General features: G+C 50.2%; 6 protein-coding genes across 6 annotated transcripts; 3 read left to right on the forward strand and 3 right to left on the reverse strand.

Moving 5' to 3' along the window:
• Nucleotides 1–185: 185 nt before the first annotated feature.
• On the forward strand, nt 186–1,707 carry P152DRAFT_441782 (N2227-domain-containing protein). The gene is made up of 3 exons (XM_033677717.1): nt 186–340; nt 448–677; nt 740–1,707. The coding sequence occupies exons 1-3, from the start codon at nt 288–290 to the stop codon at nt 1,660–1,662; spliced, it is 1,206 nt and encodes a 401-aa protein (XP_033531186.1). The 5' UTR covers nt 186–287; the 3' UTR covers nt 1,663–1,707.
• Nucleotides 1,708–1,846: 139 nt separating this feature from the next.
• P152DRAFT_461494 (uncharacterized protein) lies at nt 1,847–4,276 on the forward strand. Its single transcript, XM_033680138.1, has 3 exons — nt 1,847–2,416; nt 2,468–3,550; nt 3,610–4,276. The coding sequence occupies exons 1-3, from the start codon at nt 2,005–2,007 to the stop codon at nt 4,191–4,193; spliced, it is 2,079 nt and encodes a 692-aa protein (XP_033531187.1). The 5' UTR covers nt 1,847–2,004; the 3' UTR covers nt 4,194–4,276.
• On the reverse strand, nt 4,241–14,741 carry P152DRAFT_160192 (uncharacterized protein). The gene is made up of 5 exons (XM_033674009.1): nt 14,127–14,741; nt 10,316–14,077; nt 7,734–10,206; nt 6,121–7,678; nt 4,241–6,056 (listed from the first exon to the last, which is right to left on the reverse strand). Exons 1-5 carry the CDS (start codon nt 14,477–14,479, stop codon nt 4,288–4,290), a joined length of 9,915 nt encoding a protein of 3,304 aa, XP_033531188.1. The 5' UTR covers nt 14,480–14,741; the 3' UTR covers nt 4,241–4,287.
• Nucleotides 14,742–15,626: 885 nt separating this feature from the next.
• Nucleotides 15,627–18,225, reverse strand: P152DRAFT_461496 (splicing factor, CC1-like protein). Its single transcript, XM_033680139.1, has 4 exons — nt 17,224–18,225; nt 16,869–17,174; nt 16,345–16,818; nt 15,627–16,293 (listed from the first exon to the last, which is right to left on the reverse strand). The coding sequence occupies exons 1-4, from the start codon at nt 17,949–17,951 to the stop codon at nt 16,032–16,034; spliced, it is 1,770 nt and encodes a 589-aa protein (XP_033531189.1). The 5' UTR covers nt 17,952–18,225; the 3' UTR covers nt 15,627–16,031.
• A 413-nt stretch (nt 18,226–18,638) lies between these two features.
• Nucleotides 18,639–20,045, reverse strand: P152DRAFT_461497 (Inositolphosphorylceramide-B hydroxylase). Its single transcript, XM_033680140.1, has 2 exons — nt 19,105–20,045; nt 18,639–19,051 (listed from the first exon to the last, which is right to left on the reverse strand). The coding sequence occupies exons 1-2, from the start codon at nt 19,893–19,895 to the stop codon at nt 18,799–18,801; spliced, it is 1,044 nt and encodes a 347-aa protein (XP_033531190.1). The 5' UTR covers nt 19,896–20,045; the 3' UTR covers nt 18,639–18,798.
• A 1,413-nt stretch (nt 20,046–21,458) lies between these two features.
• Nucleotides 21,459–21,983, forward strand: P152DRAFT_452002 (uncharacterized protein; the record flags this gene model as incomplete). Its single annotated transcript, XM_033678267.1, has 1 exon — nt 21,459–21,983. The coding sequence occupies one exon, from the start codon at nt 21,459–21,461 to the stop codon at nt 21,981–21,983; it is 525 nt and encodes a 174-aa protein (XP_033531191.1).
• Nucleotides 21,984–23,922: the final 1,939 nt, after the last annotated feature.

Consider the following 23,922-nt stretch of genomic DNA (forward strand, 5'->3'; position numbering starts at 1 on the left):
TCCAGATCTTTGTTTGGTGTTGGACACTTGCGTATGTCGCTATCCATCCTCGTCCAGATATCAATGTGATGACTCGTGGAAACTGGATTGGCCAAGCAAACAGTCCGGATATATGACTCGGGTATGACCGAACACGATGAGTGGTGATTTCCCAGCAGAATCCACATCTTGAAATACAAACCACTCGTCTATATAACATTTGCGCTACCATGTTCACGATTTATAGAATGCGGTGACGACATTTGCTACTTTGACGTTTAAATTGGTTGTCACGGCGTATACCAAGAATGGATGACCCTGAAGAGCAACGTGTGTTTCTAGCGGCCATCAACTCTTTCTAGTATGTCTCCCCAATGCATTCGAAATCCCGGTCGATTTAAACAGTCGATTTTATATTTTCCTTTGCTAGAGTATCATCGCATAGTCCACCAGCTAACCCTAACGCAGTTCGTACCGACGTGCCGCTCATCTCAATGTCACCCATACGCGAAGGCAATGCTTCTATAACCTACCAGAAAGCCATTGGAGCCTCCTCGCGCGGGAGCCATTCAACTTACAGAAAGTTTTCAATGATGTAGACGATGCAATCGACTCGAATGCAGACATCGCAGAGGCGATTGCAAATGCCGGGTTTCAGTCGTTCGGTCTTGAGCCACCGGAGAAGCTAGATTCAGCGGGTATGTCGAAATATCTCGAGCAACGCGTTTATACTGGCCTCCGGACTCTGACGGTAACCTAGCAAATGTATCACCAAGTGACTTAGACAAGGCTCGAAGTACGATACGGCAACTGTATAGAGATTGGTCTGCTGAGGGCGAAGCTGAACGCCTCGCATCATATGTCCCTGTGTTTGCCGCGTTGCGAACGCATTTTCCATTTCCTGAAACTGAACTCCACGGGATAAACATCCTCGTCCCTGGCGCTGGACTTGGGCGGCTTGTCTTAGAACTTGCAAAGGCTGGATACACAGTGGAAGGGAATGAGATCAGCTATCACCAACTTCTCGCCAGCTCCTTCATGCTGAATCACACTCAGAGGGCTAGGCAGTTTGAGCTATATCCGTGGGCTCTCACATTCAGCAATCATCTCTCTCGCTCCAACCAGATGGAGAAGATTATGGTCCCGGACGTGCATCCAGGGACATTCTTGGACGAGGCGAGCCAAGGGCTTCCTATTCATGCCGGCGAAAGGATGTCCATGGCAGCTGCCGATTTCTGTGAGGTGTACAAACAGCCTACCGCATCAGCGACATTCGACGCAGTCGTCACGGTCTTCTTTATCGATACTGCGCCGAATCTAATCCACTACATCCAAGCCGTGCACAATTGTTTGAAGGATGGCGGTTTGTGGGTCAATCTAGGACCTTTATTGTTCCATTTTGATGGGAATGCTGCTTCGAGGGGGGACACCGAGGATATGGAGACATCACAGAATGACGATGGGGGACGGTTCAAGGGGATAGGAGAACCCGGCTCGGTGGAGCTGACGAACGAAGAAGTTCTCGACCTCGTCGAGAGGCTCGGGTTCAAAGTGGTGGAGAGTAAGGAGACGGGGTTAGAAACGGGATATATTCAAGATCCACGGGCGATGCTGAATTATAGTTACAGACCATCGTTCTGGGTTGCGAAGAAGTGTGGGCCTATGCCAGCAAATTTATCGTGAGAATAAATTCCACTTGGAAAATGAATCTCATTGATCCTAACAAACACTTGAGTCGGTTACACGACTTGATATGCGCTTTGTTTGTGGCATACGGTTCCTTAAGAAAAGGGACCTTAGCCAATAGATCTGGCGGTGAGGGCTACCCGAAACAAACCTCGAGTCCAACTTCCTCATTGTTCCCCCCGCTCGATACGGTAGGCAAGATAGGCCTACCTAAGTGCATGAAATTGAGTTCTCTGTTTGTATTTTGATTCTTTTCTCAAAATAATTCACGCTGCCATCTTCCTGAGATACCTCTGCTATTGTTGCGCTGCAGCGAATTGTTCATTTATAGTTACTTCCATGGCGTCGAAGAAGAGCGTGTCGTGGCGCTTGCCACCAGACTCTCCAGGCTCGACTCGACTCAATCTTCCGAAGCATCGGAGGGCGCCCCGTACTATTCCCTGGATTATATGTTTCTCTGCCTTTTTTATTCTTTTCTTCTTTTGCCAAACGCGGTATGGAGTCGAGTTATGGAGGGGTCAATGGAATCCGCCGATCGCACAGCCTCCGTTCAGCTGGACGGACCTCTACCCGTCGAAGTCAATAGAGTGGCGGAGCTGCTTTGATAGGTTTCAATGCACCCGGTTGGATGTTCCACTTGATTGGGAAGATGAATTGGATAGGCGGAGGGCAGCCATCGCCATGATTAGGCTGCCTGCGAAGGTCCCCCCTGGACATCCTAGTTATGGAGGAGCTGTCCTTATCAATCCAGGTATGATCGTGTATATGATTGCCTTGTTATAATAGAGCTCACATAACGTAGGCGGGCCTGGTGGCTCAGGAGTCAATACGTTGCTTTCGATAGGACAAGAAATCCAGACCATTGTCTCTTCTCCAGACAACCCTCCAGAGCCATATGCACGATATGCGGATGGCGTAGAAGACCGGCCTCTTTACTTTGACATCATAGGCTTTGATCCAAGAGGGGTGAACAATACTGTTCCAACGGCCTCTTGTTTCCCGGACGACCTGAGTCGCCATAACTGGAACCTCCAAAGTGAATCCCAGGGTGTCGCCTTGGACAATTCCTCTTTTGAGATAGTTTGGGCTCGTACACAAGCTCTCGCGTCTAGCTGCTCCAAGACGATCTCCGGTATGGAGCGTGGTATTGAGGAGGTAGGAAAGTTCATGAACACCAGAGTGGTCGTCCATGATATGATCCAGATGGCCGAGAAGCTGGGCGAGTGGCGCGAAAGGACTGCAAGGGGAAACCTCAACCGATGGAAATCGCTAGGAGATCACCATCAACGAGCAGTTTTGAAACAGCAAGCCTACCAAAAAGGCGCAGAGAAAGTGCTCTACTGGGGTTTCTCCTACGGCTCGGTGTTAGGAATGACTTTGGCCACAATGTACCCTTCGCGCCTTGGTCGTATTGTCGTGGACGGAGTCTGCGATGCCGATGACTACTACCGTGGTGGATGGATGTCGAACTTACAGGACACTAACTTTGTTCTCGATTCATTTTTCCGACTCTGTAATGCCGCTGGCAAGAGCTGCGTGATACATGATGAATCTGACCCCTTGGCTGCTCAGCGAATTTTCAGCGACGTGACGGACTTCCTGAAACTCACACCCCTTCCTGTACCAGGTGATGGGGCCTTTGCTCCAGATGTGATCACCCTTTCAGATCTCCTCGAAGTCGTCAAAGATGGCCTCTACAACCCTCAATTTTTCCCCGTCGTCGCTGAGGTCATTGCAGCGCTGCATGCCCGGGACGGCAGAAAGCTGGCCGCGCGCAAGCAAGGCAATCGGCCCACGTCGACGGCTTTTTGTCGCGGCACGGACTGCCAGAAAAAAGGACCGTGGTCTGAAGATTGCCACGATCCAAGCTTTGCGGTGTGGCAAGGTACGTATCTCTCAATTTCGCCATCACGACTACCCAGCACTTCTACTGACGTGATACAGAGGAGACGTCCGCTGCGATACTGTGCTCGGATGCTCCTGACAAGTTGAGCGAGGGGCAAGAGTTTCATAGGGAGAAGTGGCACCAGTTACTGCAGCAAAGCGAAGTCCTGGGACCGGCTTGGTCGTCGATCACGCAACATTGCGCGGCCTGGAATGTCCGTCCGAAGGATCCTTCGCCGGCTAGGTGGGCAAACGGTACTGATGAGAATGGGAATATCATAGGCATTGGAGCGAAGAAGACGAGCACGCCGCTATTGTTCATCGGGAACTCGAGAGATCCCGTGACGCCGCTCCGCAATGCTGTTAAGATGTCAACACGCTTCCCCGGTAGTGCTGTTCTGCAACAGGAAGGCGAGGGACATTGCTCGTTGGCAGAGATGAGTCTCTGTACCGCGGAGATTGTCAGGAACTATTTCCGGAAAGGAGCAGTGCCACCCCATGGAACGGTCTGCAACATTGATGGGAATGTTTTCCACAGGGACGCTGTGCGAGAAACCGAACAGATAGGAAGGGAACATCGTGAACTACGTACGGCGCTCAGACGGTTAAGTAAGCTGCCACGGAAGTCGTGGCTGGGAATCTAGCCTCATCATTCGTTTGGTGTGATCAGAAATGAGAGTTCTAACTATTGATTTGTCCAACTATAGTCTGTCGTCAGATAGAAAGCACAATTGATATTCAATTGCTGGGGGCCAGTCCCTTTCCATTCTCTTCAGTTACCTGTACACCCAGTTTGTCAAAATCGACATCATTCGCCCAATCTTCAAAGGCTTGCTCATCGCTAGACGCATGCTCATCGAATGCTGGATCATTGGTCTCATCTATCGGATTCAATACGCGCCCCGGTTCCTCGATCATTTCGTATTCATCGAATCCATCTTCTTCCTCGTCGTCCTGTTCGTCTTCCGCCGTGCTTGTGAACTGCGCATGCATGCGCCTCTGAGTAGGCTCGGTCCATGCCGTGAAGAAAGGGTGGTTGGCAGAGAGCGGGCTTCGTTGGCAGACATAGCCCATTGGAGAATCTGAAAAGTCTTTCCCGCGTCGGCGCATAGAAATCCAATCTTTCATGAATGCAAACGAGTTTCTTGGACCAAGTACGGGGGAAGTAGGCCAATTGAGCACCGATATAGTGTGTTGCTGTTTTGCATCGGTATTATCACTGGTAGCCCCATCGATCGCTGTAGAATCAGTATCAGAAGCCGCTGAAGAAGCCGCCGAAGAAGCCGCCGAAGTACACAGAGACATCTCCACGTCGTTAGCGGGGATTGAATCGACATGAACGGCCTCCATAGCCATATTTGAAGAGCTCCCCTGGACACAATTACTGGACTCGTCGCTACGCATCTCGACATCTGTGGCGCCTTGCTCGTTGTTCGTTTGCTCGTTAGAGATTCCGAGGAAGAAGGCAAGATACTCGTATTCCTCATAGCTGAAGTAAAGACGGCCTGCAAACGCCCCGATCTCGACGGTGAGCCATGGTGGAGCCCGCCAAAACTTAGGGAGCGGTGGGAAGGACCAATATTGGAGGTTGTTGAAGCATAGCATGCGTCGGGATATGGGAGCGGCATATGTGATGAGGTGTATTCGGCTGTCCCACTTGCTAAGCAGCCCGAGAACCGCTTCCGCCTCTTCAGGCGTGATGATGAGAGCGTGGCAAGACTCTACGCTCAAAAGCAGCCAGTTCACAGATCTGAGGAAATTATCGTTGGCGGTCCCCCTAGGGGATCGTACAGTTCGGGTGAATTCTGCCGAGACGAACAACCTGGCTTCACCGCAGTACTTGATCTTATGCTTCTTGCCTGTGGCAGTTTGCTCGAGGACTTTGAAAGCAGAGACGATGTCCGAACTGGTCGTTGGAAGGGTACCAGTTTCAATGAACGAATTGATTGCCCGGCTGAGACCAGCAAAGATAATTGGCTGGAAGTAGATCGGCTTTTGCACCTGTCGGACCTTCTCGACCTCCTGTTGCACCTCTCTTTCTTGCTCCACCTCCTGGAGCGCAAAGGCATTTACAGCTTCGCCTGTGTCCTGGAACCTTTTGCGACAGCGGTCGAGTTCGCCGATGATATTCCGTATCTCTCCTGGGCTAGAGTTGATCATCAACCTTCTCCGAGCTCGAGGTTCGTACATCTCGGCAAGGCTCTGCTCCTCTCTTTGTCGAAGGATCTGAACAAAGTTCTCACGGTCTCCTTCAATCTCCAAAACCCTGGGATGATCAAGCACAGCTTGTTTCCGCCGACAGTAGTCCATTCCCTGAGAAATGAATAACGGCTGCATTTGCTCGATCCCGACACACGTGTTCTCAAGTAGCCATGACACAACATCGAACGACGTGATTTCTCCTTTCAATGCCGCTCCGCGATGATCTCGAATGCTCTGATTCACCTCCGGTGGCAAAAAGAACGTGACGCTTTGGGTAGTGCCAAGAAGGCGAAGTCGCATGGCAGCTGCTTGTTGTTAGCCGATTCGCGAGATCTGTAAGGAATTTGAGGTTACTTAGTGTTGACAAACCTTGGACAAGTTGATCTTTTGTTTGAGACAACCCTAGTGTTAGAGCGCCCCGTGCATTGACTGGGAGCTTCAAGTCTGTTCCACGGGCATGGGACTGATCAATATAAACAAGACATCCAGCAAGATTATCCGCGAAAGACGAAGCCAGGAGTGGGACGAGTGTCCCCCCCTTAGAGTAGATCATAGGCTTGCTATTTTTGTCGAAAAACAGGGCAGCAGTAGCACTGTGACCTTCGGAACCGTGTAACTTACTGTCCACACCTAGCCATTCCTTGACTAGTGTCAGATTGTCCATCTCAAGGACTTGAGCACCAGCATCGATAAGGATCATTATCCCTTTCTCGCAGAGCATCCGCAGTAAACCGTTCTCACCAATGTGCTTTCCCTGGAGGTCCACAGCTAGGACACAGTCCCTATTTCTCGGCTTCAGAAGATATATGAGAACTTCGGCATTGACACTAGACAGCTTTGGTAGGTCTTGCTGCTTTATGTTGAACGGAAGTAAGAACCGATTGTCGTTAGTACCGCTGAACCCTGTGGTGAGGGCCAGAGCTCCTCTAGCCTGACCTTTACCACCCGTAGTCTGCATAGGAGGGGCTGCCGAGGAAGACTGTGCTAAAGGAATATCCCATGATGAACTCTGCAGCTTATGTGGGAAAACCTTGGCATGCTTTGGAAAGGCCAAGTTATTAAGAAAATAGTCAATGACAGGCACCTCAAGCCGCAGGCAACTCCATAATTCCTTGAGCTGAATCTCGTCATCGAGATTGATGGCCATCCAATCCTTCAGCGAGTCGGGTACAGCCCCCTGGGCATGTATCCATCTCTCGTAGTGGCTGGCAGGATCATCGGTCTGCATCAGGTGCTGAAGGGCCCCACGGAGCTGCTGAGGGGTAAGTCCACCGTAATAGAAGGATAGCGATGTCAGCAAGAGCGATACATCTGGCTGACCGAATTCGGCTTGTTCACTAGGGACACCTTTTGCATGAAACGGCACGCTTATGGGCTCTCGATCCGGATGTAGTCCGTATTGTACGTTCCATCTCTTTTTTAGCGTAAGGATCAGAATCCGGTGCACAAATAACCCCCGCAGAAGGTAGATCACGTCTCGGATGGTCGGTATTTCACAAAACCCGTTACGAATCGCTTCAACATCAACAGGAGTGACCTTCTCCTCTGAAATGAATCTCCGAATCTGCTCTCCATGTTCTTGAAGGACCTCTCCTTGAGGGAGAATGCTACTTCTGCCGGAGCAAATGTCATCAACCAGTCTGTTGACCAACGCAATCTCTGCATCCCGCCTCATGAAGTATACCATTGGGAAACCGCCGTTGGGTCGTTCAACGACCTCGATGGAGGTTGGAAACTGCTGGTGGATGCTCCAAAAGTGCACCTTCGCTAGGCTCAACACTTTCTCCACAGTTCCCCAGCGATGAGAATGACCAGGAAGCACCTTCTGAGAACCGGAGGGGTAAATCAACTGCGTTTGGACGGCTAGAATACTGTCGCTTTCGTCTAGAATATCGCGACACCGTCTCTCGAGCCAATTTTGAACGTTCTATCGAGCGTTAGTCATCAAACAGCTGGCGATTCAATCCAATGGGGTACCGTACTATCATTGGAGTAGCCTGCTCTACCTTCCCGTCAAGAAGCATCTGGAGACCGCTCAACTTGAAGGAGAGACCATGTTCCGGGTTTTGGATCAAAATGCCACCCGAGCGCCTCACAGCCTGATGTAGATCGTGATATGCCCTAATGTTCTGCACGGTGGCACGTGTCCTTCGAGAAAAGGGGATATGTGAGACTTCCCTTCCAATTAGCCCTCCAAGGCGGGATTGCAAAACTTGCGCTGACTGCAAAAGCAGACTTCTCGGTACAATCAACCGGACCAGGCGCCTTGTATCAGCAAGCACGCAGGCCACCATCGGGAAGACAACGCTACTCTTACCTTGCCCCATATTCATCTGTAGAAGAGAGTTCATCCCACCAGAGGGGCTTATTGTCGCCATCGCGACGTCCACCTGCTCAGGACGAATCGAAATATTGGACTCGATTTCCAGCAGAAGCCAGTCTGGGAACCGTTTCGGATCCCAGTTCCGAGTGCCCATATTCGCAACTTCGGCGTGGAGAATTTGATCATTGCTTCTGGACGCAGCTGCCCATAGACGAAGGAGTCGCTGCAGTCGAGTGATAGCATCTGCGAAGTGGAAGACGAAATCTTTGGCTGGGCCCACAAGTCGGGCTCCGGCCGAAGTGCGAATTGTCTCTAACAACGAGACAACGCTCACTGCCGGCCAGAGCCCGCCGCTCTGCATCCAGAAGGCTTGCGGTGATGCTGAAGAAGGTCCATTTTGCGCGGCACAAAGGAGTTGGAATATGTCAGATCGAGCTTGCTCGATATATGACTGTAGCGTCTGACTATTGAGCTCGCCTAATCCCATGCGATCCATAGTTTTGGTGGACTTGAATGCATCCAGACTCTTGCGTAAATCCGCACCGTACAGATTCCGAATTGAAGAACCACTTTGGACGAGGGGCGTCAGGATTTTTTCTAGCTCAATCACCTCTGCGGAGGCATTTAGTGGTTGGCGGGTGTTTGGATGGGATTCTCCAGGGCCATTTTCGATCCGATGCTGGGAGAAAAGCTCCTCCAAGGGGAACATCCGGCCCATGGATCTGAACGACACCCCATCAATCTGGAAGCTTAAGGGAAGCAGCGAAGCCAGGATTTCTGTCGTTGTCCTCTTGTCAATCTCTGCCCGGCAATTATCGAGATGAAACCTTTTCTGGGAAAATGACTTAGGGAAAGTATCGTTTTGCGATACGTAAAGCTTGTGCAAGGCGTGCTGCACTGCCTCAATGTACGGTGAGAGACGGAAGTTCGCGTAGAGACGGCACCATTCTGCCTTTAAGCTGTCTAAAGCATCGTCGAGCCTGATATAGCCGAATGCAATGTCGGACAACCCTTTCACATTGTGCCAAGCGCACGGGAATTGTATTGTCAGTAGATCGCCCAGCCGATCACAATCGCGCTTGACATGGCGCTCATAGTCCTTGCGGATGTCGGTCTGCTCGGTTCGTGAAAATTGTCGAATCTCAGGGGGAGGAGGCTCGGCAAACTCAGGGACTCTTTCATGAATGAATGATTTTCGAAACTTTTGATATGCCTTGAAGCCAACAAAACATTCGAACTCAGGCGGCGGTATGACTTTGAGTTCTTCGACAAATACGTAGACCAGGAGCGTACGTATTGCATCCATGTCAACTTCATCTCGGAAACAGATCTTCGCAAACAGGAACATCATCATGCTTTCGTCTTCCAGGTTCAAGCATCTGCAAAGTGACACCAGGCTGCCCCAGTGCTCCGATATATTGAGGGACAATATCTCGGAGAGAACGCCACCGGAAAAAGGTGTATCGAACCCCCCGATAAGCGGCCAACTCTCAAGTTTGCCCATAAGATCTTCACAGGTTTGGAGAGAGCTTGGATTTGCATTTCTGACATCTTTCACAACCCGGATGACATTCAACCGCGCTGCAGACCCACTGTCGTCGCCTCTGGCTTGGTAGAGTAGATCTACAACCCCGGTGAGCGGTTCCTCTATGCTCGCGAGTCTTTGATACAGGAGCCGTCGGTACCGGCTTCGATCAGAGAGATGGGCATCGCCTTGAGACTCATCCATCTGGTATGGCGTACCATTCGTGTCATAGAATCGCCCAAGCTCATTTGATTTAGCCAAGATACGCTGCACCGCGCTTAGATACGGTTCTTGCTGAATGTGTGTGGTGAGGTGTGAATCCCATGTGATACTTTGCATCCTCTTCATCTCAGGAGGATAGTAGACTCTGATAGGAGTTAGGTGTGCGATCTGTGTCAGAATTGTTTTGTGCAAGGTGGGATTGAGCGGTTGCCAAGGAATGCTAGACGCTGAACGTAAGCAATGCAATGCCTCCTCGGATCCAGTACGCCGGGTCAGTGGATCTGGTAGAATCCATGACGTGTACGCATGAAGAAGGGCCTTTTCGTAAAGAAATCGCGGCTCTGGAGCACAGTCGATTCGTCCCAAAGTATCGTTTACAAAGTACCTGCAAACTGTTAGCAAGCGCTCAAAAATCTGATTCCTTCGTCAAAATATTGTCCGAACGGGTGTATACAAGGCTCCAAAGGGGCACCATCAAGCTTAGAAGGACATACCTATAGTATCCATCGCCCTCCATCTTAACGGCGACCCTTACATGCGCGCCGGACCTGGTGAATTGAAGCGGTCCAAATGGTACCAGAACGAAACGTTCCCCAGGGTTATTGACATCCTTAAAAACTATTTTAGAATAAAGGCCATAGAACGTCCCACAGTCCTGATTCAAGTCAAACTCGGCTCGAAGTTGCCAGCTCTCCAACCGTTGTTGGCTGTTCACAAAAAAGCTGAGATCGAGTCGTTTGAGCTCTGCGAAGAGACGCTTCTTTCCCTGGAAGACTGTAATGAACCCTGGAAGCTCAAAGAACCGGAAATGGTCTACCATTAACCGGTAAATGTAAGAGTTGGGATCTACCAAAACAGACCCCCGTCGATGAGCAGTGCGCTTGTAGTAGTTGATCGCCCAATTGGAATACTTCAAATTCCAGATGTCGGGCTTCCGGCGGATATCGATGGTGCCTGTGCCAAGATCAAGCCAGTGATAGCAGCTATCGACCAGATCTGCAGGGAGATCATAGCTTCGTTCGTCAGGATAGAAGAGTTTCCGTGGTAGCAACTCCAGAAGTCTGCGTTGGAACACTGCACGGATAACAAGCTTGCCGTTACGGAGACCGAAATGGACCTCATGTCCATTCATGTGAGTGGCTAGGCAGTAATCCATTCCTTCGATGTTACTCGGCCACGTAAAAAGAGTCTCGAAGCCAAACAACTCTTTCAGAAGCTCCAGTTCGCGATGAGTAGGGGGGAGCTGGCCAAGGGGCTCATTGTTGATGAGCAGATGCCCCTCGATGTAGTTCAACTGCACAGATCGCTTGTCGAGAAGTTGTCCTTCAGCACCACCAGCATTAGGGATGTCCACAGTGATCTCGATCCAATTCTGGTATGGTGCATGTAAGAATGTGCATTCGGAGTAGATCATCGCCTTTCCCGCATCCTTTTGAGAAAAGACATGGTCAAGAGCACTGGTGATTCCTTTAGGTCGTGCCTCTATCGATGAGCGCACCAAATTCTCAATCGCCGCACGCAATCCAATGTCTCTGACTAGGGCATTCTTCAGAGGAATAGGCAACGTATGTGGGTCGCAGTTCAAGTTGTCCTTCAAGACGATAGAGGAAAATATAAACTGCTCCAGCTCCGATGAAGTGAGCCTCGAATTTGTCTCTGCTCTTCCTGACAAGGTGATTCGGCACAAGAGAGAGCCCCAGAGGGAGTATGTCGTGACTTTATTCGAGACGTCTGCGTCAGAAGTTCCCTTCAGCATGATTGTTCGCAAGTCCTGGATCCATCCGAAAGTGATCTCTCGCGCAGTCTTCAGCAATTTCAACGTCCTGGTTTTTGAAACATCGCGATGGGCAAGCGATTGGATCCGTAACGCAAGAGTGATGATCATTTCCATGACAGCGTATTCGCGGAAGTTGCCCCATAAAACATCAACACGCTGTTCCAGTTGTGCAACTAGCTTCTCGCAAAAGTAGTTGTCTTCGAAGACAGCGTGAGCTGTACGCCGGACTCCATCCCTGTGTCCCGGACCAGCTTGTAACGCTAGGCGCGAAAATAGGAGTACTGTTGCTTCTGCGCTGAAGTTCAGATTTAGGGATCCGAGTTCAACGAGCATCGTTTGCCATCTAGAAGCCATCGTTCCTGGAAGTGAGAGAAAGGACAGATATTCATGCACATTCGTGCCGTTCGCACAATGGAACTGCGCTGCAAGAACCTCGGATGTAGAGGGGCCTGTGATACCAGTGGAGATTTCCCTAAGGAGTGGAAAAGCGGATTGGGTTGATCCAGCGGGGACCTGAAGCATGCAGTGCCTCGAGAATGATGGGCGGGCAGTATCCTTCAACCAGACACCGGATTCAATGTCGTAGTACTCCCAGTTCAGATTATTCTCGCAGAGGATATCCTCGAGATCCACTGGAAATGCGCTCTCCTTGTAATGGGTTTCTAGAAGCGATTTCGACTGCGACGCAAGCACAACACCCGTCGCTTGGGTATGACAGGAGCGGCGGGCAAGCTGAGAATATGTGTGGACAAAATCTTTTGGCTCCTTTCCAGCTCCCACTTCTAGCCCAAGTGTCCTGAGGACCTTGAATGTCGAATCTCTATATTTCAGGTAGGAGTCAGGCGCTAAGAGTTCAAAACACACCACCCGCGCCTTGACCTCATCTGAGGGCAACGGATTCTCGAGGATGCGAATTCTCATTCTTTTTGTGACCCTCCCGAGATAGCATCGCCCACATCCGTCAGAATCGTGGATCTGGCCATAGGGCCACTCACCGTTCTCTGTGTACAAACAAGTGAGAGATGCCCGCTTTTTCATGTAGTCTGTGTACTCCGACGTGAGAGATTCCCATTCATCCTTCTTATCAGTCCGACGCACTTGGTGTACTGCGTGCAGATGCTTAAATAGCGACTGGAGTGCCGCAGAGCTATGCCCTTCCTTAAAGTATCGATGGGCAAAGCAACTGGGTCCCGGACTCTCGAAAATCGTGACAGCACCCATTCGAGCATTAGAGTGCCTACGATCTAGGTACAGCTGGACTTTTGCCAACCGGTGCATATCGGCGAGTTTTGGAATTTCCAAACCGTGTAGCAGGCTCGATGAAAACGGTGGCACGTACTCTCTGAGTAACGGATAGTGTTTAATGGCGCCTCGGTCCATGGCCACCCAGAGATCCATCACAAGGAGGATCATCAAACTGCATTGAACAGAGTCGCCAGCATATGCCTCCAACGCAGCAGCGAGGCATGTGTCGATCCAGCTTGTAATCTCGGCCAAGGAAAGCGGGTGTTCGGTATCAACAAGCGCAGCGCGTATCTCCAACTCCTTCGCAGCGAGGGACGTATATCGCTTTGTGAATTCTGACGCTGGATCGGACACATGTGTGCTGGGCGGCTGGTGATTCCGGGTCTTGTACCCCGAAATCTTGGCTTCATCAAGGAGCTTTTGGATATACTGGCCGCTGTGGGGGAGGGATAATGTGCAATCCTTTGGTGAAGCTCTAAGCGGAATTCGGTAGACTGGTCTCTTGGTCTTGGTCTTGAAATTTTCCCAAACGTCCGCCAAATATGTATTGGTCCGATTCAGCGCGTTCTTGAAATAAGGCTGTCCCCACGCAAGGAGCACCTCGTACGTTTGTTTCGCAGAAGGTGAGGCAACTTCGCGATCAGACTCCATTTTCGTGAGTTTTCGAGCGAGCTTTGCTTTCAGTAATTCCAACTCTTCACATTCGAGCTTGCCGATGCAATCTTGGAGAAAGTTGCATAGCAACATACACATGACCATCTTGTAAAGTGCCCGTCCTGAGCGCTTAGACTGCAGCATGAGGGTCCTTTGCACCGCCACCCGAAGGGTTAGCCAGACGGCAGATCTCCTCCACGGCTTGTCAGAGTCATGCCAAACCACGTCATCGCGAACACGCTTTCTGAGCAACGGTACGTTGGCTCGGTAACCACATGCCTCAACAAGAGACAATAGGCATCCCGTAATGAGGGAGGGGTCCGCTGTTTCACGAGTCTCGATGATCTGGGCGCCAGCTTTCTTCGTTCGGGCAGCGAACCGATCAATAGACTCCGTAGCAGCTTGTTCCAGAAATTCTGCGAGCTGCTCTTGAAACAAAGGCTTCTCGAAGTCTGTGTGCAACATTGCAGAACTGGTGGTAGGAAAATCCCAACGCAACGCACTAGTCGCTGCGAGGACTTGGTCGCAAAGAGGCGAGGCCTCGAACGCCTCAAAGAACACCTGAGCGTGGTCACCACCCCTACAGGAAGTTAGACGAGTGCAAGATAGTCAATCATATATTCACTTACTGGCTGTCATATCGGATAACAAGACCACAATTTTGTTCCTTGATGTAGAGTACAAGTGACATGCCAGGTCCAAGTTCGGCCAATGCTGCCAGGAGCTTCGCTTTGTCCATGGCATTTTCGAAATTCACAGTCCTGAAAGACTGAAGCATAATACGAATGCTGTTGAACTGGGGCGCCCACTCCAGTGGACCCTCGCCTGCTGCCACTTTGCAAGCTGCGATCATTCGATTCGTCAACTCAAGGTCGACAGCATCGATGAACGGCTCGGCTTTGCCAGGAAGATTTGGGGGTAGTGCAATATGGTTGAACACGGCCTTCGGCAAAGCGGCCATGTTCCTCACTTCGGTTGCCATTTTCAGAGTGGTAGCGAGAGTAAAGTGAACGAACGAAGGTTAGAATTTTGAAATAAAAAATATGCGAGAGAAATGATACAGAGAAACGGCTTGCAAACCCGGGTGATAAAGGCAACCGGGGATGAATGGATTGCTTTGGTGGAGTGCTTTGGTGGAGTGCTTTGATGCGAGGACAACACGCAGATTGAGTTCGGTTGAAATGCCCGACGGATTGCAGATGATCCACGTGTCTCAGTGCCTCAACGACTGCGATGTCTCCAATATGTGAGCAGATATCTTTACTAAATGACAGGTAAAGAATCCGGTGGTTCTGATGGAGACGTGATTGCAATGAAACAGGACAGGAACAAGCTGTTTGATCGCTCCTGATCGATGTAGCATGCGATGGAGCTATGAATGGTTAGATCTGAAAAATAGAGAGAAGTGAGTGCGTGACGAATGGAAGATGAAAGGGAGTGGGTGGAGGAAAGATGAAAGTGAGTGGGAGGAAGAAAGCGAGTGATCCAGGTTAAGGGGATAAGTCTTTAGAAGTCGCCTGGTATGTAGATCACTCACTTCTTGTCGCTTCATGTGAAGGAAGCCTTGTGTATTATGTATGCCCTTCGGCAGCCTCCAGGACACTGAACGACATCTGCTTGGCTTCGAAATAGCGTGTTTTTTGTAGCGAAATCAGCTGTGCGGGTGAAAACTCACTCGACAAAGCCACATGACAGAGCCATATTCAATTCAACCCTAAACAAACTTGCGGCTGAGGCGGTGAAACCAGTCAATCCTGATATGCATGTCTCATATCCAGACGCGTCTCTTCGCGTCCCTGCTAAGGATTCTGGACAGGACATTAGCACATTGACAGACACGGCCATGGGCGGTTCTGATCTTCCATCAGAGACTTTCGCATGGTGGATAGGTATACTAACACAAAAAGGTTTTCTAGACCAAATCTACAAGAGTTTTGCAAATTTCAACGCGTTTGATCAAGACGTGAGGTTGGATTGCCAAGAAACGCCCATAGCCGCTAAACCTTATTTGAAGTTCATAGGATCCATCAAAAACGGATCGGTCAGAGATGGAATTGAACAATGGCGAGCTGGGAGCACCCGTTTGTCGGATGGCTGGGCATTTCTTCCGAGTTAGAGGATGGACGTACTCTGGCTGAAACCGTCATGCATTTTGCTACCATTCCTATGCTAAACTGAAAATGCTATGTACGGGTGCTGGAAACGAAGAGCAAATGTGCCACCACCACTCCGCCCTAGTGTCGGACATGAGTGCATGAAAAGAAGGCACGCTCCATGGTTGAGTAGACGGGGATTCGGGAAATCTGTAATCTCGCGCGTTAGGTCGCAAAGAAGAAGTATGAGCCCTTACTCGTGGAAAAGGCATTGTCGGAACCCAACCCGTCGTCCGCATTGGATCGCCCGGACTTCTCGAGTGGGCGGAACGAATTCCCGACCGCGGCACGGCCCATGACGTTTGCCGCCCAAGAAAATCGTCTGCGTGCTGTCAGCGTCGCCCTGCAGGTGTTGGGTGGCCACGGTAGGTAGCTCCGGCTCTAGAGAGCCTTGGTCCGCGAGAAGAGGGAGCTGTAGACGGCGTCAACGACCGGTTGGGCGCTGATGATGCGGCCGCCGAAGAATCGGCCGTTGAGACCTTTCATGGCGTTCTCTCCTCCCTGGATGGTCGAAAACTTGACGTAGACGTCGCCCTGCGAGCTGGGGTCAACGGAAATGTGGACGACGTGCCCATACTTCGCTTCACACTCCGCGGAGATGTCCTCTTCGAGTTCTTTGAACCAGGTGTCACCCTCTTCCTCACTACGAATGGATTAGCATATGGTCGTGCACTCTGGGAAGGGTTTAACTCACTTTGGGTCGAACATGTTTTTAAGCACGATGGAACGGCTGGCTTGGGGGGCACTCATAGACGTTTGAGCAGTAGGTTTGGCGGTGGGTCGCTTCTGGTGGGAGGGAGCCTCCGCCGGTTCATCGGTACGCGCGAGTTTTCGCATTAGGGAGTCTCTGCTGTAATTGTTGAAGTTTACACCTGCAACATCGGTGTCATCAAGGGCGCTGGCACCTCCGGCGCCACGGTCGTTGTCACGGCCTCCAGCACGATCAAACCCTGCTCCGCCAGCTTGGACGCCACGGCCTCCGCTTCCGGAGAAGGCCGAGCCTTGGTAATTCGATGGCTGGTTCATGCCGCCGAAACGTTGCAGGAGGTTGGCGGTGGATTCGTTGGTGAACTTGTCGTTGCCGAGGCCAACGCGGATGGCACGTCCTGCTAAGTCAAATCCATTCATTTTCTCAAGAGCATCGCGAGCAGCTTGGGGGTCACGGAACCTTTGGATTTGTTAGTATTGGAAGGTTATACAGAAACAGAATGGACTTACTGAACAAACCCGTAGCCTTTGCTGCGGCCGTGTTCTTCCTTCTGCAATTGGACGAATTCCAATTCACCGAAAGCCTCGAAGACTTGCTGTAGATCACTCTCAGTGATGCTGAAGTGGATGTTGCCAACATACAGCCTGTGGAATGGAACACCAGTAGACCCTGCATTCCCTTCGGCGGTTCGGGCTTGTCGATTCTTCTCGGCTTCGGTGAGCTGGGCAATGATGGGGATACCTAGTAGCTTTTGGCCCGTAAGTTGAATCGCCAATTGAACAGACTCTTCGTTCTTGAACTCGACATAGCCCACACTGGCATACGTTAGCTATCATCCTAGGATATGGAACGTGAAGACATTACCCCTTCGAGCGGTTGCTCACTCGATCCTTGACAATCTGGGCTTCCTTCACCGGACCAACCTTCTCGAAGAACGTAATCAACTCCTTGGTTCGAAGACGGGCAGCCAACTGCTGGACAAAGATAGTGCGACGATCTCTCTCGTCTTCAGTGAGCTGAGGCGACTTAGACTTGCCACGTTTCGCGGACGGCGATGGACGACGACCATCCCTCCCTCTCCCCCGCACACCTTCCCGGTCACCTCGGTCTCGGTCTCGATCGTCTCGGCGTTCGCGACCCCCGGGTCGATAGTGTCTGTCACCGTCATTTGAACGAGATCTGGATCTGGCTTTCCCATTTCCACGATAATAGTCCCCTCCCGACGCACGATACGGATCTTCTACATCGGCCGATTCGCGCCGCGGTTCACGTCGAGAGCGGTGCCGTTCCTCAGGGCTTCGGCTGCGACGTCGGCTCTTCAGACTGCCGGCAGCACTTCCGGCACGCTCGCTGCGCGCTCGCTCACTCCGGTCGTCACGCGGTTCATCGCCGTCGATATCTCGGGATTTCCGGTCTCGACTACGGTCCTTTCGTTTGCGATCGTGATCTCGGTCGCGGCTGGAGTCTCGGGCGCGGTCTTTCTCGCGTCGTTCATGACGGCTGCTCTTGTGCCGGTCTTCGCGCTCCGCCGAGGCACGTTCCTTGGCGTTGGCGGTGGAGTCGAGAAGAGCTTCAACGTCGAGACCTGACATGTTGGTGTTGGATACAGTTCGTTAAGTGGTCAGATTTCGATTGTGTGGTGATCACTTTGATGAATCAGAGTGAGTTGTGCGTGTAAAGGTTGAAGGCGAACCCTTTTGTGCTATGAAACAAGGGTTTTGCAACGGCTGCGGGGAATTTTCCTGTACAATGTTCCCTTGCTGTACCCTTTGGTATTGCAAACGGCTTAATATCGTGCGTCTTGATGCAGTAGAGTTCAGGTACAAGCCAGGTGAGTTTGATGGTGGAAACTGGAGGAGAGGAAAGTCACAGGCATTGCAGATCGACATGGAGGCGGCAATCGCCGTAATTCCAAGATTTGACACATTTTCATTGTCCACGTGACCGCCATTCAATCGGTCGTACGAAGATGGGGGATCTTTTGAAGCAGACAGTTTTTAAGGTCTATGACCATAACATAATGAGTGCTGATCACATTCAGGTATGAATCAGGATATAAGACGTAGGTAAACATCAATATTGGCTAAGTGGAGGTATTATTCGAGACTGTTTATACAGTTCTCAGGCCGTGGCAAATTATAGGGATTAGGATCTCAATATGAACCCGTCGAAGTTCGTTTCCATAACCATTACAACTCCAAGCAACAAAGTCCATTGATCAGAAATAAAGTCTTCATGATGACTTGATGATCTTTGGTTCTGGCATCTTCAGCTCCGTTCCAAACACCCGGTCCCAAAATGGACTGGTTACACCGAATCCATTCTCATAGTCTGCGAAGTGGTGTTGAAGATGGTATTTCTTTAATCCTTGGTAATAGGACGGAAGCCTATGGATAGTTAGTAAGAAAATTTTCAACAAGGAGGGAGGTGATCATGAACTCACTTCTTGTGGTGAAGGAAATAGTGCGTCAAGTCATATGCGATGTAGCCGGTGATACCTCCGCAATAGGCAGCCGTTGCAGCATACCAGTTGTAGGAGAGGACAGCGTGGGCGAGCGACCAGAACGGTGCTGCGAGTACCGCAAACAGGGCAGGCGGCATGACGAGTCGGAGGCGATCCATGGGAAGGTAATGGTGGACGCCATGTAGGAGGAAATGGAGAGTCAGGAAAATCCCGTGATCAGGCAGATAACTAGAAAATCGTCAGAATCATGCCCGCAATCAACATTGGACCGGGAGGCATACTTATCGACATGGAAGAGGAATCTATGCAGGATGTACTCCAGCAACGTCCAGAAACACAGTCCAAAGAACCAATATCCGAACAATTGAGAGTCTGGGAGCCCCTGGCTTGCCACCCACACTCCGTATGAAACGCAGGGGACCCAGACCAGTGGCACAACCCACCACGGGGTCTTACTCAGCGGCTCGAGGAAGTTCCCGAATATCGGCGCCGACGCTCCCCCTTTGTAATGGCGTGGTCTGTGAATCTGCTGGAGGTAGAACTCTTTGCTGAACCCTCCCTTCCAGACTTGCATCAACATTGGTTTGTTCAAGTCGATGAACTTGTGTGTCTTGTAGTCGTCGGCAAGATTGGTTTCTTTCGTCAAGTCTGCTTCGGAGGACATGCCGGTGGCTTCGAAGACGTATCCAGTGGGCAGCCCGTTTTCAATGCCGGTAGATGCACCATTGGCCTTGAACCCGTTGGCACCTGCCTTCCATGAGCGAGGAGGGACGATTGATTCAGGCTGGCTGCTCTTCGTCGCCGCATTGATGGTCGTCGGTACGAACCCGATCAGAAGGTCTTCCAACATCTCATATGCGGAATCGGTATGGAGATGCGATACCTCGTCCTTCAAGACCTCCTCCACATCCTGGCCTGCGTGTTCCAGCAGCAACTCCGGGCCGCCAGGGTGACCGTCCATGAACTCGGTGACATCGTAGACGTTCGTTCCGATGGTCACATAGCAGGATTCGGCGGAATTGTGCGACTCGACTTCGGCCCGGGTGATCGTGGGCAAGGTTCGTCCAGGCATCGTGGAAGGAGGCGGATTGGAGATGGCTGAGGCAAACGGAGGATCGTAGGCGGGGTGGGACGACTTGTCTCCACGTGAAAACGGGACGAAATCAAAGTCCCCGAAACCGACGTTAAGGAAAGACCATACGAGTTGGAGAGAAAAATGAGGAGGGGTTGTAGAAATATTGACGGCAAAGTTACAATCCCTTTGTGGTTCAAGACTTCAAGTGAGCCCTGTGAGCCCTGAGATTGTGCATTGGGATTTCAGGATTGCCCCATAATAGGGAACCTGAGCAGGTTCTCCTAAACGCTAAAATTGCCGCAGGCACCCGGTACCGCCAAGCCCGTACCGCCTTGCGCCTGCCCTTTTCCCCTGTCGAAGATCATAGATCACCGGATTGTCAGGCAACCTCACGTGATTGGCTACTTCGTTTTTGCATCGGGAACTTCATTTCTTGGATTTTACAGAATCCGTCAAGTGCAAGTCGAGTACGAATTGCATGCATCCGGATACTTCCCTTTCCGGGACTGTCTCGAATACCGGTATTTCTCAAGAACACTCCATTCCCTACCAGAGAGACCAGGAGCAGGGCTCATATGAATGGTACAGCCAGTCGACTGTGACTAGGTACGATGCTAGTTTGTCAACGCAATTCGTCAACACCGCGAGCGAGTCACCGCACCATTAATTTCCGTCCGGTATTACTGTACTATCTCCGTCAATTTTGGTTTGAACACACCGATTACCAAGTGACGCCTCCCAGCTCCATTGATCTTTCAAATGTCAGCCTGACTATGCGGACGCTACCGTCGAGACACTATCAGTCGTATCAATTCAGCTATCGCCGTTCAGTCCCCCTCTCTTATATTCCGCGATTTGCAATCGGTTGAGGAATGAGCCGCAAGTCACTCTGCTGCAGTATATATCTTTGATTGTTTCTTTCCATTCAACCCGGTAGCCCGATTACGTTGCGGTATAATTTCCCACTCGTCGATGTCTAGTGTTAGCTTCCAAGGACAAGGTATCGTGGATACAAGTTTCCAGAGAGGGCGATAGATTCGTTGTTCAAGTACATTTGATAGAACCTATTCGAGTAGTGGTTTGTCTGGATACTTTGGTTTGAATACAAGTGTTTTAAGTCTTCGTCTATCTACACCCTGGGTGGAAGAATTGAACATTCTTTACCATTAACCTCTCTCCAGCCTCCGAGAAAGGATAATCGTATCGCCTACTAAACTAAAGGAAGCATGTAGGGGAATTCTATAATTTTTGGAAAGTAACGTTCGAGTGTCTTTGTCCCTTGGGGATATGCTACAAGGTCATCATTGTCTTTTGCTTCTTCTACTCCGGATACTAACATCTTTCGAGATGTATGTTGGACACTTCGAGCAGGCTTCCAGCTTCATAACAGAAAGTTCATTGTCCTCCGACGGACGTCCGAGTCCATAACACAGGCTACTGGTGTTCTAGGTAAAACACAGTAGTCCATTATCACAGCTGCCCCTTCTTCAACCTGTTCTTCATGTCTTCTTCCTTCATTCTATTCTACTCTCCATATCTCAGCCTATCTTGGTCTCGAAAATGGCACCTCGAATCATTTTTTCTATCGGTGTGCGTCGCCGTCGAACTCGCGACCCTAAAGGCGACCCTGAGGCCGAGCCTCTGTTGAAGCGCCGTAGGATCGCCAAACCTTCACCGCAGCCTTTACCGAAACCCACCAGGCGGCGACTTACACGACGACGATGGTCGAGCATCCCGGAGCCTAAGGGGTCACAGACGCCAGTAGCAACAACCAATTCTCCCGTTCGTACCACGTCACGACTTTGCTCCGATTGCCAGCCTAAAGAGCGATATATCCTCGGCCGAAATTCCGATCCACCGATCCGGACTCGTTTGTCTATCCACCAATGCGAGCCGAACAGTGTCCCGCGTCAACACAGGGGACTAGAAAGCATCCTCAAACGCGTCACCAGCGCATTCAGACCACCAACGAAGATCCCGGTAGAGCGCGTTTGGTTCGCGAAATCAGATGACATCGTTCTCCCCGATGATCCTTACGATTCCGACGGTACCGGTGACTCCGTTCCTGCGAGGGGTAGAATGTAACGCTGGACATTATTCGGAAAGAGGGATGGCTTCAGTGGAAACACGGTGCGTGATGTCGAGGGGGTAGTAGCGCGATTATGTTCCCATGGAAATCCAGGGAGCCGAGTGATGAAGGACTGTCTTCTAAATTGAGATATCGACCGAGTTGAGAAAGGTAAATCGTTCAGTGACGTGGGGACTCGCGCAGCAATCCAGTCCGCTCGTCAAGGCTACAGCGGGACGATTAGTTTACACTCAACGCTTAATTACCTGAAGAACAATCATTATTGCAGAGATCAACAGCATTTAAATGTACCTGTACGGATATGAAGAAGGCTTCGTCCAAGTTCTCCCAGACCTTGCCGTCCAAGTCAACTCTAATGACAGTGACCTTTGCCAGACTGGTTCAATCAAGTCACTATGCACTATCCCTAGTTAAGAGTGCCGGGTCGCGTGGCGGTGCCATTGGAAATCATCAGCAGGTTCGATTACGTGAAATCCTCCAAGGTGCAAAAAGTCGTCGCCTGTACTCGGACTCGAACTAGTGACCTTCCAATTCCTAAAACCAGTGCAAGAATATTAGTCATCCTCATACCTGTCCAGATATACCTCCCCTTCTCCTCCCACTCCCCTCCACACTGATCCTACGAAACTGAAAACATCAAAAATGAACAGAATAACAAAAAGGGCCCTAATTTGGATTGCCAGTAGAAGGAGGTTTCATTTTTGTGCCGTTTCTGGTATATTCGGCTTAACCCCCCCAGAATATCATGTAACGGGATGAATTAGATTACCCCAGTGACCGATGCCAAAGGGGGGCGCTACTTATGTTGCGAGACCTTGATCAACTTACTGAAAATTGAGTTGTTTGAATCTGTATAGTTAATTCATGTCTAGGTCTGGTCAGTGAGCTCACCACTGCATTGATTCACCCACCACTTCACTGTGCTTCATTTCTACTTCTAGCTGGAGTTGTTGATGCATCCCTTGCCTATTGTTGTTTGTCTATGACGTTTTACTGAAGCAATGTAACAGAAAACCCCAAGCTAGTTAGCCCTATGATTGCTAGCAAACATTCAGTCATTTATATCCAAAGTTGTGATTTTTTTTTCTCTACATAGTTCTCATCCAACTTCTTCTCCTCTCCACTGCTTTCACTGATACCATTTCTAGAACAAAGCTGTCGTCTCTTGTATTATTTGTCGTCCATCTTTGTTCCAAGTCAATGCCACCTCTTATGCTCTAGTGAAACAGTTTGAGTGAAAGGGGTAGGATATGATATCAACTACCGGTTGTCAATGGATAGATCAATGAAATGTACAAATGAGAAGTTTGTTATCTACTCTATATAAGCCCTTCACTCCTCCCAAGTGCCGTATATTCATATTCCTCATGTCTTATGGCTACAATGCCTTCAATTGCCCAATCATTGCTGGGACATTTGGATAATCTGTCAGACAATCGAGCAGCTCTCATAGTTCACTGGCAAAAGTGGAACAGACCTTCCCTCGTATTCATAACGCGCTTGTAGAGCATTTTGTAGTACACTGTCTCAATCAAATTATTGCTGTCCCCATCCATTGTATGATAAGGATGGTATCCTAGAAGATTGGCTAGAATCACCATGCATGTCCGACGACTAATTCGAAATTGGCAAATTGCATGATCGCACTATACAACAATCGATTCACAAGCATAGAGAATCTCTACTAGTCCCAAAGCTTATATATATCAACCGGCCTCTAGAATACCGATGGTGTAACTGGTTAATAGCGATAACCGAGAGCTTATCCTTCACGAAAATGCCGAGCATAGTACATAATTTAGGGAAGTTAGATCTGTAACAAACATCTATTTGGTTATGGCTCTACTTTCCTTATGGGAAAGAATTGCCAGCACTATACTGGTTGATAGGAGTTTATAGTCTCTAGAATCAATGAGATTCGATAAAGGATAATTA

This window comes from Eremomyces bilateralis, assembly GCF_010015585.1.
Source record: "Eremomyces bilateralis CBS 781.70 unplaced genomic scaffold P152scaffold_24, whole genome shotgun sequence".
NCBI classification, from domain to species: domain Eukaryota; kingdom Fungi; phylum Ascomycota; class Dothideomycetes; order Eremomycetales; family Eremomycetaceae; genus Eremomyces; species Eremomyces bilateralis.

Coding starts and splice junctions, on each gene's coding strand:
- P152DRAFT_441782 (XM_033677717.1), top strand. CDS start 288: ATGGATGACCCTGAAGAGCAACGTGTGTTTCTAGCGGCCATCAACTCT. Junction 341..447: donor GCGGCCATCAACTCTTTCTA/GTATGTCTCCCC, acceptor ACCCTAACGCAG/TTCGTACCGACGTGCCGCTC. Junction 678..739: donor GGAGAAGCTAGATTCAGCGG/GTATGTCGAAAT, acceptor ACGGTAACCTAG/CAAATGTATCACCAAGTGAC.
- P152DRAFT_461494 (XM_033680138.1), top strand. CDS start 2,005: ATGGCGTCGAAGAAGAGCGTGTCGTGGCGCTTGCCACCAGACTCTCCA. Junction 2,417..2,467: donor AGCTGTCCTTATCAATCCAG/GTATGATCGTGT, acceptor CACATAACGTAG/GCGGGCCTGGTGGCTCAGGA. Junction 3,551..3,609: donor AAGCTTTGCGGTGTGGCAAG/GTACGTATCTCT, acceptor GACGTGATACAG/AGGAGACGTCCGCTGCGATA.
- P152DRAFT_461496 (XM_033680139.1), bottom strand. CDS start 17,951: ATGTCAGGTCTCGACGTTGAAGCTCTTCTCGACTCCACCGCCAACGCC. Junction 16,819..16,868: donor AAAGGCTACGGGTTTGTTCA/GTAAGTCCATTC, acceptor ACAAATCCAAAG/GTTCCGTGACCCCCAAGCTG. Junction 16,294..16,344: donor AAAAACATGTTCGACCCAAA/GTGAGTTAAACC, acceptor ATCCATTCGTAG/TGAGGAAGAGGGTGACACCT.
- P152DRAFT_461497 (XM_033680140.1), bottom strand. CDS start 19,895: ATGCCTGGACGAACCTTGCCCACGATCACCCGGGCCGAAGTCGAGTCG. Junction 19,052..19,104: donor TTCCTCTTCCATGTCGATAA/GTATGCCTCCCG, acceptor ACGATTTTCTAG/TTATCTGCCTGATCACGGGA.
- P152DRAFT_160192 (XM_033674009.1), bottom strand. CDS start 14,479: ATGGCAACCGAAGTGAGGAACATGGCCGCTTTGCCGAAGGCCGTGTTC. Junction 10,207..10,315: donor GAGGGCGATGGATACTATAG/GTATGTCCTTCT, acceptor AACAGTTTGCAG/GTACTTTGTAAACGATACTT. Junction 7,679..7,733: donor AGCAGGCTACTCCAATGATA/GTACGGTACCCC, acceptor AACGCTCGATAG/AACGTTCAAAATTGGCTCGA.